General features: G+C 56.6%; 1 protein-coding gene across 8 annotated transcripts in view; it reads right to left on the reverse strand.

The window, feature by feature from the left end:
• Pacs2 (phosphofurin acidic cluster sorting protein 2) overlaps positions 1-17,938 on the reverse strand; it is a 77,011-nt gene that overhangs the window by 3,935 nt on the left and 55,138 nt on the right. For 2 of the 8 annotated variants that reach the window (XM_069997417.1, XM_069997415.1), the window contains exons 9-23: positions 15,405-15,562; positions 12,650-12,740; positions 12,297-12,371; positions 11,680-11,822; positions 10,434-10,569; positions 9,635-9,739; positions 9,335-9,441; positions 8,777-8,931; positions 7,255-7,365; positions 6,876-6,984; positions 6,063-6,095; positions 2,738-2,780; positions 1,759-1,801; positions 1,312-1,453; positions 39-265 (exon numbers count right to left, since the gene is read on the reverse strand). In XM_069997417.1, coding sequence (XP_069853518.1) covers positions 39-265; positions 1,312-1,453; positions 1,759-1,801; positions 2,738-2,780; positions 6,063-6,095; positions 6,876-6,984; positions 7,255-7,365; positions 8,777-8,931; positions 9,335-9,441; positions 9,635-9,739; positions 10,434-10,569; positions 11,680-11,822; positions 12,297-12,371; positions 12,650-12,740; positions 15,405-15,562 — 1,678 coding nt within the window. Of the gene's footprint in view, positions 1-38; positions 266-1,311; positions 1,454-1,758; positions 1,802-2,737; positions 2,781-5,113; positions 5,313-6,062; positions 6,096-6,875; positions 6,985-7,254; positions 7,366-8,776; positions 8,932-9,334; positions 9,442-9,634; positions 9,740-10,433; positions 10,570-11,679; positions 11,823-12,296; positions 12,372-12,649; positions 12,741-15,404; positions 15,563-17,938 lie in introns of those variants that run through there. The other 6 variants (XM_069997420.1, XM_069997419.1, XM_069997416.1 and 3 more) reach the window with 5 other exon arrangements.

The following is a 17,938-nucleotide window of genomic DNA, read 5'->3' on the forward strand; positions in this document are numbered from 1 at the left end:
CCCACCGTCTACCCTGCTCAGCACTCCCCCCACCTCACCCTTCTTGTTCTTCTCCTTGGTGACCACAGTCATGGACATGGTGGGGGTGGTCGCAGCCTCACCACTGCTGGGCAGCCTGCTGACCTGGAGGGACCGGAAAGTGCACTTGAGCGTGTTTTTGGTGGTGGGCAGGTCCTTCTTTTCGGCATCTCTCTTCCTGTCTGTGGGTTGGGTTGCTGTCCAGTAGTCCACCTGTAGCCCCATGAGCTCAGCGCCGACACCCTGGCTGTGAAAGGCAGAGGAGAGAGCTTGCACAGTGTGACCGAGTGTCACGTCTCACCCCAGGCAGAAGTGTGGGCGGCAGCTGCTCCCCCAACCTGGGGACAATGAAGTGTAAGGTGCCCTTGGCACCATCTCCTCTGTGCCTCAGCCCCAGCACAGGTGCAGTGCTCAGACAGCCTGCCCAGCTGCTTTCCAGGGGTAGCGTGAGCTGCTGGCTGAGAAAGCCTCCCCTGGGCCTCAAGGCCTGTACGGCATGAAGGACAAATGCTACCAGTGTGATTTGCTGTTTGAGTAGCTCTTGAGACCCAGGCAGCCTGGTGGGGCTGGGGCTGAAGAGCCTACCTCCTACACCTCGTCTCTCAGGTCTCCACCCCTCCTTTGTCCCCTCTGGTACTGAACTCAGGGCCTTACACTTGCTAGCCAGGCACCCTACACTGAGGCCATGCTTCCAGCCCTTTTCATATGAACACAAAGAGGAGGGTCTTGCTTTATGCCTGGGCTGGCATGGACTGATTCTTAGAGCCATTCTCCTCTGTGTGGTTGTGCAGTGGTGCGTCCCCACGGCTGGTCATCATGTGCCCCCACCGTGGCGGGGAACTAGCCACTGGCTGAGATAGACCCATGCAAACTGTTATGACCAGGCTGACCGTATACTGCATTCCCTTAATTTATATCTCCCAAGTAGCTAGGGTTACAGAACTGAGCCATGGTACCTGGCTTTGCCTCCTCTTTGGACGGCTAGCCTGCCCTGTGCAAAATCATGTCAGATTCCGTGAGATTGCACGTTCATTCATGTGGCAGCTTCTTTCCTCAGAGTCCTCAGTGGAGACCCTAGGCCTACCCAACTCAGTAGCAGCAGGGCCAACCTTCAGTCCCTTACAGGACCTCAGCCCGTGCCCACCCACAGCACCCTCAGTCCATGTCCACCACAAGGCCCTCCGTTCATGCCCACCCACAGTGCCCTCAGCCTGTGCCCACCCATGGGGCTCTGACAGGTGAGACACATGGAGAATGGATCTCCCACAATTAGACAAGAGTCCTGCTTCTTACCTGGGGGAGGACAGGCCTCCGCTCACTGATGGGGAAGAAGGGGGGGTGGGCGAGGCCTCCTTGGCTGCGGGAGATGTGGATGTGGACGGTGGGGTGGAGGAGAGCACGCTGGAGCCCGAGGGGGCCGCGTCATCGGAGTCACCTTTGAGGAGGAGTCACGGGCAGTGGTGAGCCCCTGTGCTGCTCTGGCCGCAGGGAGGGGCCTCTACAGCCCCCTGGGTTAGGGGAGGTGGGCAGGTGGGGTGGCAGAATGGCTGGTGTGGGAGGCAGGAAATTTTTTCCCCTTGGCCAGGACTGCTCCTCAGCCTGCTTTGGCCTGAGGCTTCATGGGGCTGGTCGCAGGTCCCCAGGACCAGGAGAACACTCTCTCTGGAACCAGTGCATCACCAGGGTGCTGGCACTGTGTGCTGAGGGCTACTCACACAGGCCTCCAAAGGGATCGGTTACCTGATGTGGCTGATGATGGTTCCACAATTCCAACCTTTACAACCTGGAACGTGACAGACACAGGCTGGAGGCAGCTGCATGCATGCGTGCATGCGGTCCTCCTGAGCTGCCTTCTGGGCCCCCACCTAGGAGCTCTGGGCAGTGGACTCCAGGCTGGCCAGCGCTGCCCAGCCTTTGTACCCATTGGAAGTACCAGGTCTGAGTCACTTCCATCCATGGGGCAGAGCTCAGCTCCGGGCAGGAGCAAACCCTGTGCCAGTGTGACTGCTCAGGTCCAGTCAACTAGCAAGATCAGGATGCTTGCCTGAGGGCTGCTGCTGTAGAGGCAGGGGCTGCTTGAGCCCTGTGAGCACATGGGAATAGTGCCTTAGTGTTGTACTGTCCAACATGGTGCCACGACCCACGATAGAATGAATTCTAATGCTCAATTCAGGGCCCTGACTGCACAGTGCCAAGTCGCCAACAGGGCACTCCCGTCACTCTCAATGACTCCTAGCCTGGGGTGCTCTCCAGGTCCTGTCCCTCCCAGGAGGACGGCTATCACTGAGGGTCACTGGTGGCCACACTACACATAGGTCTCTGCTACAGATGAAACAGTGCTGGGAAATAACACTGCTGGAAGGGAGGCCCCAGTCCTGGCAGTGAGAGACAGAAACCTTGGGACTGACAACTGCAGCCCAGCCTGAGCAGTGAGGTGAGATGTCCTATCTTCTTGTCTAGAGGACAGGGTGGGCCTCCCTTCCTAGATGCTGGGCCACCAGTGTCCACAGGCCTCAGCTTTCATGTGTCCACTGGTAGGGCCAACACCCCTCCACCCCCTGACCTGCAGGAAGTAAGGGGCTTTAATGGGAATGACCTAGGCAGTCCTCGGCTGGCCAGCATGGTGGGGACGGCTTGGGAAACGAGCTCCTGGGAAAAGTACTCTTGTGAAGGCATGTTGGCAGGCCTGTGCCCCACGGGTGAAGCTGGTAATACTCACCCCAACAAAGGGAATGAATCTCTGGGACGACTCTTCATCAGGGCTGAGAATAAGAAAAACACAGTTATACTCCCCTAGGCACAGCCCGGCTGTGTGCCGTCTTGGTCTGCCCGTCTCCTGTCCCAGCCCACCCTGTGCGCTGGCACTTGGATCTCTCTTTTTTTTTTTGGTTAGTTGTGGTGCTTGAACTCTGGGCCTGGGCGCTGTCCCTGCGCTCTTCAGCTCAAGGCAAGCGCTCTAGCTCTTGAGCCACAGTGCCACTTCCTTGGAGATCAGAGTCTCATGGACTTTTCTGTCCAGGCTGGCTTTGAACCATGATCCTCAGATCTCAGCCTCCTCAGTAGCTAGGATTACAGGCGTGAGCCACCAGCGCCCAGCTTTGGATCTCTTCTGACATGTTAACATGTAGGAAGGGTAAGGGGTGCTGTGCCCATGGTGTGAATCAGGCACCCGGATGAAGAGATATAAACGGTCTGGCAGCTGGGGAGGAAGGCCAGAGCACACAAGGTGGGGGAGGGGCCAGCACACAGGCGCCTGCCTGCCGCCAGCCTCACGACTCCAGTTCCCGCTCTGCCCAGAGCCGCACATGCCTTACATGTTCCAGACCCCAGAGATCGGAGGTGGCTAGCCCAAAGCTAGAACAATTTCCTCCTGACAGTCACCGGGTGAGGCTGCACATTAAGCTGTGAAGTTGGAGGACACACTAGGTCCTAACAGCTAGTCCTGTGCCAGCTTTGAGGTGGCGTCTCGGTGAGCTGATCAAGCTCGGGGCTGGAGACCATATTGAGTAGAGCTGGCTCTGCACAGCATCGGCAAAACCACAGCCCTCCACTGCTAAGATGCCATGTTCAGGAAGGAACCAAGGAGGAAAAAACCTATTTGTCTTCCTTCTCCTGTGTGTCACCCAGCCAAGGTGGCTGTTTCATCTCTACAGAGGCTGCAGACTGGACCGGCCCAGTCCCCCGACAGTCTCAGAGCAAGTTCAGTATGGAGCATATGACTGCATTGGCAGCTAGAGAGCATGTCCTTCTGAGCTGAGCACGGTATCTTGATGGTGTGCAGGGCAGGGCTCGTCTCCACTCCGTCCGTCCCTGCCCACCTCGCCTCGGGCTCCTGGGTTTGCATCTGGAGGTGCCCATTCACCCAGACGTCAGTAATGTGGAGTCCTCTCTAGGCACCTTTGCTGACTCTTTCTCAACTTTTATTTCCTCAGGCTGGACTCTGATGCCAATGTAGCTCTAGCACATGGAGATAATGCCCCTGGTGGCGAGGAGTGGCAGAATGCTGGGGGTGGGCCAGGGCAGAGCTTCTCTTGGGATTCCAGGGAACTGCCCAGACAGGGGAAGTACAGTCACGTACAGCCCTGTGCGGATATTGCCTAGCACTTGATCTCCTAGGTCTGTGCAGGGAGCAGGACTGTGGAGGCCTCTGGCCAGTCTGCCACTGGCCCTTGGCACTGGCTTCCAAGAGCAGCACCTGATTCCCCAGACCCAGGGGGAGGGGTAGTAGGAGCTTGTGTCTAGAACATCTCACACAAATGTGCCCAGGAGCCCGTGCCTGGGCGGGTACTGCCCATGGTAGAGGGCCTCTCTGCCTGATACTCACCCACAGCAGGCCCCTCCATCTCCCCAAAGGTAGCTTGGGAGGACATGCCTGCAGAGTCTCCCTTCCCCCCGAAGATGACCCAATTCTCAGCCTTCCTTTCCTTTCTAAGGCAGTGTTTCCAGAGAATCCCCGGCCCCCAATCCACTTCAAAGAACAAACCCAACTCCTAGGCCTGTCATGGCTCTGGCATCCAGAGGCCTCTGGGCCTCATGTGTCACTGGCTCTGCGCATAGCCATTGGCATGAGAGACCAAGGTGGGCGTCCACATGTGAGCTGCCACCTGTGTACTTTGGCAGATGTTTGGAAATCTCAGCAACATCGCGTTCTTCTGGGCCGAGGAAGTTACAGAGGGAGGCTGGGTGGAGCTGCTGGTCCCAGTGCTTGAGGAGGTGCCAACCCACGAGGCCATTCACCCTCCAGGGCCTCAGGACTATGGCAGAGTGGTATCTTGTCCATGTTCCATGAGCCGCTTAGCGGCAGAGCATGGTTGATAAGCCCACACATGGCCGAGATGCCACAACACAGATAAGCTGCCAGAACTCAAAGCCAAGCTGCACCCTGGGCCATGCAGGCAACATCAGCACAGGCGTGACAGCATGACACCCACTTGCCACCAAGACTCAAGCCTGACACAGAGGGCAGCCAGCGCCCGCAGCACGCAAGCACTTCTTCAGGAACTCCGCAGTCAGCAGAGTAAGAGCCACACCCACTCCCGCCAGCTAGCCCTCTGCAAAGGAGAGATGGGCAGGCAGGAGTTAGCTGGAGAGCCGGTCATCTGCAGAGCTCTCACAGAACTGGGCTGGAGAAGAGCCAGGCCAGGCTCTGAGGCCTCTCTGGTACCCTGCAGTGCCAGGTGGCGTAGCCAGTGCCAGTGTCACCACCATACCGCAGGCAGGGCAGAAGGCACAAGGAGCTGGAAGGGTCCTCAAGTCTTATTTTGCTGACGGAAGTACACCTGTGGGGGAGCATGCTGGAGAGGAAGGCATGATGGCTGGGCTGGTCTTTCTCCAACTTAAGGGCTTGTTTAACAGACTGGTGCTGAGCTACTATGTCCTAGTGGCCTGAAGCTCCAGCAGGGAGGCCTCCCGCACCCATCAACTATCCCAGGAGCAGGGGCTTCTTAAAGGAGTAGATACCAAGACAGATGACCAAGACAGAAGGCAGGACTGCACACCAAGGAAAAGGACTAGTGCTGAGGGAGCCTGAGACATCTCAGCCTGACTAGCCCAAGTTTCAAGAGATGAAGTGCTCTTTGGGGCTGAAGTATTTTATGTTTGGGGATCCTAGGGGTCTGGCTGCCTCCCTGGGAAACCTATGAAGGCAGGGAGTGTCCTTCCTGCGCCTCTGCAGAGCAGAGCGACTGAGGTGCGGGCCAGGTTGCCAGTTCCCTGGTGCCCCCTCCATGTTCCCCAGGAGGACTGGCCCTGCTGTCTCCGGGCGGAGGCCAGGCATGGGGAGCAGGGCCTGGGCGAGATGTGTGAGGTCAGCCTCAATGGCTGTGCCTCTTTGTGACTCCAGCCCAGAGTCTCATAGGCTCTGCACCCCCTGCCCCACTCTGTACGGACACTGGGCAGCAGGGCCAAGGAAGGGGGTCCAGACCCCGAGGGGCACCTTCCTCACTCCCTGGGTATCGGAGAGGGGGATTTGGGTGGTCACTCTGCTAAACAAGCCCTAAAGACCAGCCTGGGGACAGACACAGGTGCAGGCCAGAGAGCTGTACCTCAGGGTAAAGTCAAAGTGAAAGTGCCTTTTCCTTTTTGGAAAGCCACCAAAAGAGAAAACAGATGCGTTACGATGCTCTCGGGAGCTGAGGCAAGCCACCCCCCCCCCCGCCCCACTGGAGGGGCCCTACCCCTGCTCTGGGGCAGAAGCTGAAGGTGAGCCCTGTGTGGGGACGGCGTTGACAGCCCCTGTGCCTCACGGACCTGCCGCCTGCCCTCTGACCTGGGGCAAGGGCTAGGTGTTGTATGGATGTTAGGAGGGAGCAGCCTCCCTAGAAGGGAGCCATCCAAGGCAGTGACATGGCCTTTGCCTTTACCCCCCCGCCCGCCAAACAGGTCAACAGGTCTGATCCAAGAGGGGAACGCTCCGTTCCCTAAGATCACAGGTTGGCCCCTGCTTGTGCCACTCAGCTCCTTAGGATGAAGGACCCAGGCCCAGGCCAATAGCCTCTGGTCAGGGCAGGCCTCCACCTATGGCTTCTGAACACTGTGGCCAAGGCCACGATCCTGTGAGAGGCCAGAGGGTTAACCAGCCACCACTAGCTGCATCAGAAAAACTTCACTATATACAAAACTAGGGGCTCTGAAAACCCAAGCTGCTATTCTGCTAGGACTTGGAGTTAGCAGAGCCTCTGTGAACCAGGCCCTCCGAGCTTGAAAGCTTCCCGCCCTCACCCTACGCACCCCCCCCCCCAGACGATGCAGCCCATGGCCTCTCTGTACCCAGACAGGGGAGAGGCTGCAGCAGGGCAGCAGGGAGGGACTCGGGGCTGGGTGCTGCCCAAGCCCCTGGCCAGGGTCCACCTTGTTACCTCTTCTGCTTGTAGGTAAGCATGGCCTCAGCGATGGGTAGCTGGTGGGCACAGTTGGCGCCCGCGATGTACTGGGTGATGCGTGACACGATGTCTGGCGTGTCCTGTACTGCAGGAGGAAGTGGCCTGGTGAGGTCTAGGCTGTGTCCTGGGCCCACGAGCCAGCCCACAGGTAAGGGGTAAAGCTTCTCTCCAAATCCCGAAGGCCTGCTCCTGGCCAAGTGCCCACCCCTCCAGAAACATCCTACTTGGCAGGAGGGCTGCGGATCAGGCTGCGAGAGGGCAGCTCCGAGGGGCCCACAGAAGTCTCCAGGGGAAGGGGGCCGCACACCGCAGCCAACACTTTCGTCCCCAACACTGGCACCATGCTGGATCTCACCAGTGCTCTGGGTTTCCAGCTTGTTAAACAGGTCTCTCCAGGCCAGGTCCTGAAAGAAGTTGTTGTAGCGGTAGTCCACGGAACCCAGGTACCTGGCCACAGGGTGGGAACCTGTGAGCCAAGAGCAGAACAGTCACCACACAGATCCCAGACAACTCCACTGTCCCGAGCGCCTCTGGGATGGCCTTCCGTGGCCCACTGTCCCGAGCGCCTCTGGGGTGGCCTTCCGTGGCCCACTGTCCCGAGCGCCTCTGGGGTGGCCTTCCGTGGCCCACTATCCCGAGTGCCTCTGGGGTGGCCTTCCGTGGCCCACTGACGCAGCTTCCCTCACTCGGGAAGGTCCAAGTCAGTCATCCCTCTAGATCTTGTCAAAAAAATCAAGATTTGTTTCCTCGTAAGATAAAGTACATAAATGAAAAAAATTATTGGAGCTACCAAGAACTCAAGCAATCTAAAAGGCCTGTTGTTTCCATTTTTGACCACAGAACCAAAGCTGGCATGGATCACGGTGGCTGACTGGGTGACAGCTTTGTCTTCTCTCCCAAACCACTTTTAGGTTTTTTCTTTTCCTTTTTTTTTTTTTTTTTTTTTTTTTGCTAGTCCTGGGGCTTGAACTCAGGACCTGGGCGCTATCCCTGAGCCCCTTGATGTTCAAGGCTAGTGCTCTACCACTTGAGACACAGAGCCACCTCCGGCTTTTTCTGAGTAGTGTACTGGAGATAAGAGTCTTACAGACTTTTCTGCCCAGGCTGGCTTTGAACCATGTTCCCCAGATGTCAGCCTCCTGAGCAGCTAGGATTATAGGTGTGAGCCACAGGCAGCCTGTCTCGCTTTTTCTTTTTCTTTGTATTTTTCGGGGGACTATGCAGCCTGGGCTGGCCTTGAACTTGCGACCATCCTGCCTCTACCTCCTCTGTGCTGGGACTGCACTCAGCTTAGATCACTTTAAATAGTTACCAAAGGGCTGGGAAGGTGGCTCAGTGGTAGAGCGCTTGCCTTGCATGCATGAGGCCCTGGGTTCGATTCCTTAGCACCACATAAGCAAAAAGAAAAAAGCCGGAAGTGGCGCTGTGGCTCAAGTGGAAGAGTGCTAGCCTTGAGCTGAAGAGCTAAGGGACAGCACCTAGGCCCAGAGTTCAAGTCCTACAACCAGACCCCGCCCCCCGCAAAAAAAAGTTACCAAGCCGGGCGCCGGTGGCTCACGCCTGTAATCCTAGCTACTCAGGAGGCTGAGATCTGAGAATCGCTGTTCAAAGCCAGCCCGGGCAGGAAAGACCGTGAGACTCCTATCTCCAATAAACCACTAGAAAACCGGAAGTGGCGCTGTAGCTCAAGTGGTAGAGCGCTCGCCTTGAGCTGAAGAGCTGAGGGACAGCGCCCAAGCCCAGAGTTCAAGCCCCATGACCGACAAAAAAAAAAAAAAAAAAAAAGTTACCAAAGCATAAACCACATCCATCTCCCCAGGAGAAAACGAGTCATGCAGCGGTGCTGGCACCCCTGCCCGCACGGCCGTGGCCCTCACCCAGGGGGATGATGAGGAAGCGCATGTAGCCGAGCCAGTCCGGCGTCTTGTGGGACAGCTGCTCCACGAAGAGCCGCAGAATGGCGCTGAGGTAGTGCTGGGCTCCCGCCACGGCGATCTTCACTGGGGTGGGGGGCTGGGAATTGCAGTTGCAGCTGCAACCCCGGGGAGGGGGGGTGAAAAGGGACAGGACTCAGGGGAGCTGTCCCAGGCCCAGGACCACCCAGCTGAGCCCCAGGGAAGGCGTGCCCTCAGACGCACTGTTCCCACCCGTGCAACTACCAAACCCAGATGCCTTGCCACACAAGCCCCGAGCTTCGATGGGGTCTGCCTGGATGGACCCGGGCTGGGGGACAGGAGGTGTGGCCTCTGAAGATGTCTAGGTGGCCACTTGAGACTGCTTCTCCCCTTGTCACGCTTCCCGAGTGCCCAGACACCCACTGGGAATCTGAGTGGAACCTGGTGCAGGAGGCTTGGGGCCTGGCACCCCCAGTGCACCCCTAGCTCAGAGCCTCCACAAGCACGGGCAAGAACGTGAGGGAGGGCCCGCAGACTCACTATCTCTGGATGCGCGAGACAATGGTGCTAAAGGCCGCCTGGACGTCTGCGGGGGAGCATGTGCACACCACGGGGAGCGTGTGCCTCTGGAGGACATCTGAGAGGAACTGGAGGGGCAGGCAAGACAGCGGCCTCAGCACAGCGCCCGCCCACCCCCTCTAGCCCCAGATCAGGCTCCGACTTCAGAGAAATCCACATAGGCCCCGGCAAACCTGACCGTCACCAGCCCACTCCCTCCTCAGCCACACCACTCTGACTCTCAGTCCACCCAGAGGGTGGGCCACAGAGCTGCCCTCCTACCTGCCCCTGCCAGTCAGAGGTGTTGACCAGAATGATGTTCTCTGGAAGCTGGTCGTCCGAGATGAGGACATGGTTCAGCTGGTCGTACACCGTCTTCCTGGGGATCTGGAGACACAGAGGCCGTCCATAACCAGGGGGCTCAGGAGCCAACACCTACCCACCCTGCCAGCTCAGGACTTCCTGCCCCAGAGCTACAAGGCTTCAGTGCAGCCCTGGGCTGAGCTAGCCGCACTCCTGGACAGACTTGAATGGCTAACATGCACCCCAGGGCTGAGAGCTTCCAGGCAAGAGGACCCATGATTAGTGCCCTTGTCTACAGAGGGCCCCTGGGCCAGCAGACCCTCCAAGTTCGCCAAGTACCCATTGTCTCCTACTCCAGTCTGCTCTGCACCCTCCCTGCTCTGTGCACACACCTGCGATGTCCCCACACACCCTCCCTATGATGTCCCCACACACCCTCCCTGCTCTGTGCACACACCTGCGATGTTCCCACACACCCTCCCTGTGCTGGGCACACACCTGTGATGTCCCCACACACCCTCCCTGCTCTGTGCACACACCTGTGATGTTCCCACACACCCTCCCTGCTCTGTGCACACACCTGTGATGTCCCCACACACCCTCCCTGCTCTGTGCACACACCCTCCCTGTGCTGTGCACACATCCTCCCTGTGATGTCCCCACACACGCTCCCTGCTCTGTGCACACACACCCTCCCTGCTCTGTGCACACACCTGTGCTGTCCCCACACACGCTCCCTGCTCTGTGCACACACACCCTCCCTGTGCTGGGCACACACCTGCAGCTGGCTCCGTGTGTCTGGGCAGCGCTCGTTGTCCAGACTATTTGCTCGCTCGTTCTGTGGCCGGGCAGGCTGCCGCTCCTTCAGGGATGTGCTCCGGCCTCGGCGGCCAGCTGGCTTGACCTCAGGCCTGCTGGGAACCAAGGTAGGCCAAATGGGGCAGTGGAGGTAGAGGGCAGGGAAGGACAATCGCATTGTTACCGATCTGAATAGGGCCTCAGTGCTCAGCTCTTTCTCACAGCTAGGGGAGAGGGGAGGAGGGAGCCCATGCAGGATGTGGACTGTCAGAGTCACTGCACCAGGGGTCTGACCCAGGTCCCTGTGACCCCTGCTAGGAAAATGATGGTGTACAAATTCCTGCTTCAGGAAAGTCCCGAATATCATAGTGATGTACAATCCAGCCTGTGTGTAGAGGGCGGACCTCCAATTTTGAGCTCTTCAAAGGGTCAGAGGCCATAGCATATTATTGAGGAAAAAATCCAGGGCTGTAAACTTCCTGTGCACACCGTGCTGGGGTTTGAATTCAGAGCCTTGTACTCTCTGCCCAGTTTTTTCACTCGTAGCTGGTGTTGTAGCACTTGAGCCATGCCTCCAGTCTGACAGTTTGTTGCTAACTGCTTTTTTTTTTTTTTTTGTCAGTCGTGGAGCTTGAACTCTGGGTCTGGGTGCTGTCCCTCAGCTCTTCAGCTCAAGGCTAGCACTCTACCACTGAGCCACCTTCCCAGCCCCAGTCTTTTGGTTTTGTCTGCCCATGCTGGCTTTGAACCTGGATACTCATCTCAACCTTCTGAAAAACTAGAATAATAGTTGAGGGCTGTGGCTCAAGTGGCAGAGTGCTAGCCTTGAGCAAAAGAGCTTGGACAGCACTCAGGCCCCGAGTTCAAGCCCCAGTACCAGCACAATAAAAGAAAACCCAAAGGTAAAAGCTCCCGAAGCCCAGCCAGGGCTGAGTGTGGTGTCCACACTGGGTCCTAACACACAGATGTGTGCAGATCGAAGGGTGCTGGTGAAGGGCAAGGCTGACACAGGAGGGGCGTGCATGGAGGCTACCTGTCAGGGGTGCTTGAAAACTCATGAGGGCATTCTGACACACAGGCATCGGCGGCATAGAAACCACCACTGCACAGCAGCAGGGGACCCACAGCAGCTCTGCTCTCCACTTGTGCTGCCCAGTCACCTGGGCAGTGACACGGGGAGGGGGAGGGGGGGAGGGGATGGGACAGGGTACTGACTGGGGCCACACCTGGTGGAGGGGATGACCAGAGACTCTGTCTTGGTGATCCTCCCACTGGGCGGCAGCCTCTCGGTGAACACATCCAGGGTGGAGGTCTCAGCCTCTGGGCTGTCCTCAGGCGGCACTGCTGGCTCTCGTGGGTCTGATACACCCTGGAAAGAAGGAGGAAGCGGTGTGTATCTGCCTAGTTAGAAACACACGTGCGCACATGCACTGGAGCACAGAGAGCCTCTCGTGCCTGTGGGGCCACAGGCTTAGAGGAAGGGGATGATTAGGCCTTCTGCATCCCTGGTCCAGTATGTGGCATGGCCACATACTACGGCTTCCAGCTAGGGAACTCAGTTCAGCTGCTGCCAGGAGACCAGGGCCAAACCTGCCTGAGACCTGGCCCTAACACACAGGCACAGTGCCCCAGCATCTCCAGAATACCATTCGTGAGGGCGGCAGGAGCAGAGGCTCTAGTGAAGCTGGGTACACAGCGGGCAGAGGCTCCCAGACTGACGGACAGCTTGGCTATCTGCCATGGGCCCAGGGCAGCCCGGGGACAGGGAGCTCCCAGTGGAGCCACTATAAATTGGTGGCCCATGCACATGGACAGGCTGGCATGGCCCTGGCAGCATGCTTACAAGAGTCACCGTGTCAGAGATGCTGTCGCTTGGCTGCTGGCCTCCTGGGGACCGTGTCTTCTCAGGGACATCTGCCTGGGGAGGGCAACAAGATGGGGACACAGTCATGCTGGAGGGCAGGTGCTGACGCACTCCTGGCAAGGGCCTGAGGAGGTTGCAGGCTGTAGGCTAAGGGTCATCCCAGAATGGCCACCTCCTGTTGTGCAGGGCCCTGAGTCCAGGGCACAGCCCAGCTTCACCAAGAGTACTCTTACTGGTGTTGGCCTCGTATAGCCCACGTCACTCAGGACGACAGGTAGAAAGACCACGCCCAACCCAAGGACCCGGCTGCTGTGCAGCACAGCCTTACTCACGGGGCTTGGAGGCTCTCTATGGCTCCGGACACTGTGGATGCTCCCAATCTCCGTTTGTGAGCTGGAATGAGACAGGCCTTCGAAGTACGGCCTGGTTCAGGGAGGGATTATTCTCCAGACTGCCCCCCACAGCACACAGACAGGCAGATGGTGAGAACCGAGCTAGATTGACAGAAAGTGCTGACACTGGGGGAAGAGCCTGGGGAGCACACCCACCCTCCGGGATCTGGCACGAGAAAGTGGAAATTCGGAGGGAATCCTGACCTGCGCACCAGGTCAGGCAGGCATGTCCACCTGCTGTGAGATCAGTTGCAAAGTGTCTGTTCCTGAAAACCTGTCTGTCATGGCCTTAACCAGGGCCAAGCTGCCAGAAAGACAAGGAATGTGAGCACCAGCCCCACTGCCACAATCCTGCCGTGGGATGCTCACGTGGTAAGCATGGGGTCTCTGCAGGAAGTAGGACTCTGCAGGACTTAACCAAGGCACCACTGAGGATCCAGGCGCACCCAGATGGAGACCATCTTAGGCCATCGAGACCAAAGATGCCATTCCAGACCAATCAGGCTATCCCAAACCACCCAGAGATCAAGTAGGTCATCTCAGACCCATCAAGACCAATCAGGTCATCCCAGACCACACAAAGACCACATAGAAATCAACTTGGCTATCTCAGGTTATCCAGACTAACCAGGTCATTCTAGACCATGCAGACCAGCCAGTCTATTCCAGGCCATAGCAACCAGATCAGATATGGATCAAACATGTCTATCTCCAGCAGGAAATATGAAGGAAAGAGAGGGGGGGGGGAGAGGGAGAGATAAAGAGGGAGAGAGAGAGAAGGGGGCAGAGAGAAGAGGGAGAGAAGGGAGGAGAATAGAGAGGGAGAGAGAGACACAAGAGACGTAAAAGACATTCAAGCTGGAAAGTTCTGCGTGTGGCAGCTGGCACACCCACCTAGATGTGAGGGTGAGGAGAGCTAAAGACACAGGTGCCATGCATGTGCGATCACTCAGAATCACAGTCCCAAGATACCCAGGCCTCACTTTAGAACATGGGTGGCCAATGGTATAGAGCCCACAATGGGGAGAACCTGTGCCAGGCAGGTGACCTAATCTGGTCCCAGATCCACTGCAAACAGAGAACCCATTCAGGCAGAGGAGAGGAGGGATACGGCGGAAGGGACAGACGCATGTGAGGGGTACACACTGGCTACAGGGGGGTGAGCCAAGATATAGAAGTAGCTGCCAGATGGTGAGGATGACATTCCACTGGGCAAGAGCTGTGCAGGGACTCTGTCCCGCTGCTGCAGGAGGTCAAGCTCCACACACTGGAAGAGTCAGTGGCAGGGCCTTCACCTAAGCCTAGCAACACAACAGGCAGAGAACAGGGCTGAGCCATCCAAGAATGAGGACCATAATAGGGTTGTTTTTTTGTTTTGTTATTTTGTCGGTCGTGGGGTTTGAACTCTGGGCCTGGGCGCTGTCCCTCAGCTCTTCAGCTCAAGATGAGCGCTCTACCACTTGAGCCACAGTGCCACTTCCAGTTTGAAATACATGTTTTAAGTTGCACATCTGTGGTCCTATCACAGCAGCCACAGGGCCGTGTCATGCAACCAGTAGGCAGCAATGGGAGGCAGGGTTAACGGTACTCTTGCTTCTAATGACCTTTCTTATGTGTGCTTCTGTCTGTTTTAACTTTAAATGCTCAACAACAACAAACCTCTTTAACCGCCGGGGTCTCCCTGACCTCGCAGCCGTAACAAAGGCCCAGGCCACACACAGTTATAAGCTGGTGCCATCTTGGCCTGAGATCCAGGTTCCCTAGTCCTGAAAGGGTCTCTAGTAAACATGAGTGGATTGATCTGTTTTCTCCTCCAGACCAGGCTGAGCTGCCTTCTCCCCATTCCCATGAAGGAGGGGTTCTGCTGGGGCTCCCATCTGTGGCCGCAGGTCAAAGTCCCTCCTAAGAAGGGGGCCTTGGGATTCCACAGTCATCCACAGCCCCACACCCCACCTGCCCTCTGGCTTGCCAGAACCTTCTAGCTGAAGCCCTCTTCCTGTCACTCCTTAGGTCCTGCTCTATGTGAGAGCACACGTGGTCAGGTTATGTTTTTACACCTGTCCCTGGAAGCCACTGTCCCACAGAAGATTCTAGATCAGTACCCTGCCAGTATCAGGAGTCACTTGTCCTTCTGTAGGTCCAGATGCATGCTCCACCCTCTGCTCCTCCCTGCAGTGATCAGGTCAGCCAGGCAGGCACCTGGCCATCCCACAAGGCAGCACAGAGGCCCCTCTGCTAGGCTCATCGGATATGAAGGTACTAAGGACCTGTGGCTCGCAGCTGTAATTCCAGCCACTCAAGAGGCTGAGACCTAAGGATCACGGTTCAAAGCCAGCCCAGGCAGGAAAGTCTGTGACACTCTTCTCTCCAATTAACCATCAGAAAGCCAGAAGTGGAGATGTGGATCAAGTACTAGAGCACCAGCCCACAGTAAAAAAAACAAAAAGCTATGTGACAGTGCCAGTGCCAGGCCATCAGTCCAAACCCTAATACTGGCACAAAGAAACAAAAAACGGCCTGGCCCAGCCCGGCCCAGCCCAGCCCAGCCCAGCCCAGCCCGGCCCAGCCCAGCCCAGCCCAGCCCAGCCCAGCCCAGCCCAGCCCAGCCCGGCCCCACCCCAGCCCCAGCCCCAGCCCCAGCCCCAGCCCCAGCTCAGCCCAGCCCAGCCCAGCCCGGCCTGGCCCAGGGGCCCACCTGAGCTTGGGTTTGGGGGTGCTGAGCACGCTGTCGTCATCATCCATGTCGGGACCACTGTCACTGGGGTTATCCACATCCAGAGTGTCATAGAGGAGATCCAGGTCCTCTTCTGCCTCGGGGACATGTTCTGCAGGGTCCTGCTCAGAATCCAGAACCTGAAACAAAGCCGGACGCGTGTAAGGAGCCTGTCCAGGCCTGGCTGTCAAACTCCAGCAGGCCGACCAAAGCTAATGAAGAAAGGCCTTCGAGATGAAGATGACACCTGGGACCAACCATGCTCAGCAGCCAGCATATTCTATTTATTTGAATTCTAACTCAGGAACCAGGTGCTGTCACTCTTCTACCTCACAAGGTCTGTCTAGGGTGCTTGAACGGCGCCCAGACCTCACAATGCCTCACACAGGAAGACGCAAAGGAAGGTGAGTTTGACCAGCGTGCGGCTGCCATCGCTACCTCAGTCCAGAAGTCCCCTGCCCCGGGATAGCCATCTTCTCTGCCTCCAGGCAGCCCAACAGGGACTCTGCCCTGTGAGCTGGCCTCTACCAGACAACAGAAATAGAGTCACATGGGAGACAGCAAGACATGTCATGTGAGACGGATGGTTCCTTTTTCTGAACAGGATAAAATGGAACATGGTCTGTTTGGAAGTGGCCAAGGACAGAGATCTGGCTGGTCCCCAAGTATGGCTACTGCAGATAAAGCTGGCATGACCCTGAATGTTTGCAGTCATGGTGTGGACACACCCTCATCTCCACTGGGGCAGCTACACCCTGTATACTCTCACCAGCAGTGTGTGGGGTCCCCCTGTCCCCACCCCAGCATGGAGCTTGAACTCAGGGACTGGGTGCTGTCCCTGAGCTTTTTTTTTTTTATTGTGAAAATACTGTACAGAGGGGTTACAATTACATGGGCAAGATAGTGAGTATATTTCTTATCAAGCATTATAGCCTCCTCCTTTGTTTACCCTTCCCATCCCTTCCCAGCCTCCCCCTGCCCCCCCCCCCCAATCCTCACCCCCTGTCCCTGAGCTTTTATGCTCAAGGCTAGCACTCTACCACTTTTTTTTTGTCAGTCGTGGGGCCTTGAACTCAGGGCCTGGGTGCTGTCTCTCAGCTCAAGGCTAGCGCTCTACCATATGAGCTAGAGCCACTTCCGGTTTCCTGATGGTTTATTGGAGATAAGAGTTTCACGGACTTTCCTGCCTGGGCTGGCTTTGAACTGGGATCCTCAGATCTCAGCCTCCTGAGTAGCTAGGATGACAGGCGTGAGCCACCGGCAACTGGCTGGGAAGGTGGCTCAGTGGTAGAGTGCTTGCCTTGCATGCATGAGACACTGGGTTCGATTCCTCAGCACCATATAAACAGGAAAAAAAAAGCCAGAAGTGGCACTGTGGCTCAAGTGGTAGAGCACTAGCCTTGAGCTGAAGAGCTGAGGGACAGCACCCAGGCCCAGAGTTCAGGACCACGACCGTATCCAAAAAAAAGAGCAACAGCTCCACTTTCAATTTTCTGGTGGCTAATTGGAGATAAGTTTCACAGCCTTTCCTACCTAGGTTGTCTATGAGCCATGACCCTCAGATCTCAGAATCCTAAATAGCTAGGGTTATAAATGTGAGCCACCAGCACCTGGCTTTATTTTTTCTTAAGTCTTGTTTAGTAGCCCAGGCTCAAGCTTCCAGTTAAGCCTCCCAAGGGCCGGGATTACAGGCTTGTGCCACTATAGCTCATTTCTTAAAACAAAAGGTAATTTACTATCAAGGTTGACCAAGATGCCTACAATGGTGATTGCATTTGCTTCCAGCTCAAGGCAGGCCCAGGCTTGGGAAGCGGTCACTGAGCTGCTTGCACTCGCAGTCAGAAATGACCCTGGGCCTTAGATCCTTCATCACTAACCTCTTGTCATAATTCTTGCAGGTTGGACACAGAACTGGCCTTGTGTGTGAGATCTTCCACAACTCTGCCCAACTCCCTATGTCTCCAGGATCTACCTTGTGGCTGGTTAGGGTAATCCTTAAGTATCACTCCACATGTTTTTCCAGTACCTTGAAGGTCACGAGGCACAGTGAGCCAGAAGCAGGAGCCAGGTGGACCTGAGCTCCACTGTACCTGTGGCTGCACTGGTCTCAAAAAGACAACCTGTGCTAGGGCTGGTGCTCACGCCTGTCATCCCAGCTACTTAGGAGGCTGGAGATCTGAGGATCGTGGTTCAGAGCCAGCCCAGGCTGGAAAGTCTGCAAGACCCTTAAATTAGCTACCAAAAAAGCTGGAAGTGGTGCTATAGCTAAAGGGGAGAGTGCTAACCTTAAAACAAAAACAGTGCCCAGGCCCCAAGTTCAAACCTCAGGAAGGGGGAAAAAATAAGACAAAATATTTTCAACTGGATGTTTACAGGTCATGGGTCATGAGTAGAACCCTTATGTTCTGTATAAGCCCTTTGTCAGTATATAATTTGCAAAAATTTTCTGTATAGTGGGCTGCTGTTTCATATTCTTGGTGGCACTGTTTGATGTACAAAAGTTGGGCTGGGGATTG

Source organism: Dipodomys merriami, unplaced genomic scaffold (genome assembly GCF_024711535.1).
Source record: "Dipodomys merriami isolate MVZ:Mamm:240054 unplaced genomic scaffold, mDipMer1.0.p SCAF_50, whole genome shotgun sequence".
In the NCBI taxonomy this organism is placed as follows: Eukaryota; Metazoa; Chordata; class Mammalia; order Rodentia; family Heteromyidae; genus Dipodomys; species Dipodomys merriami.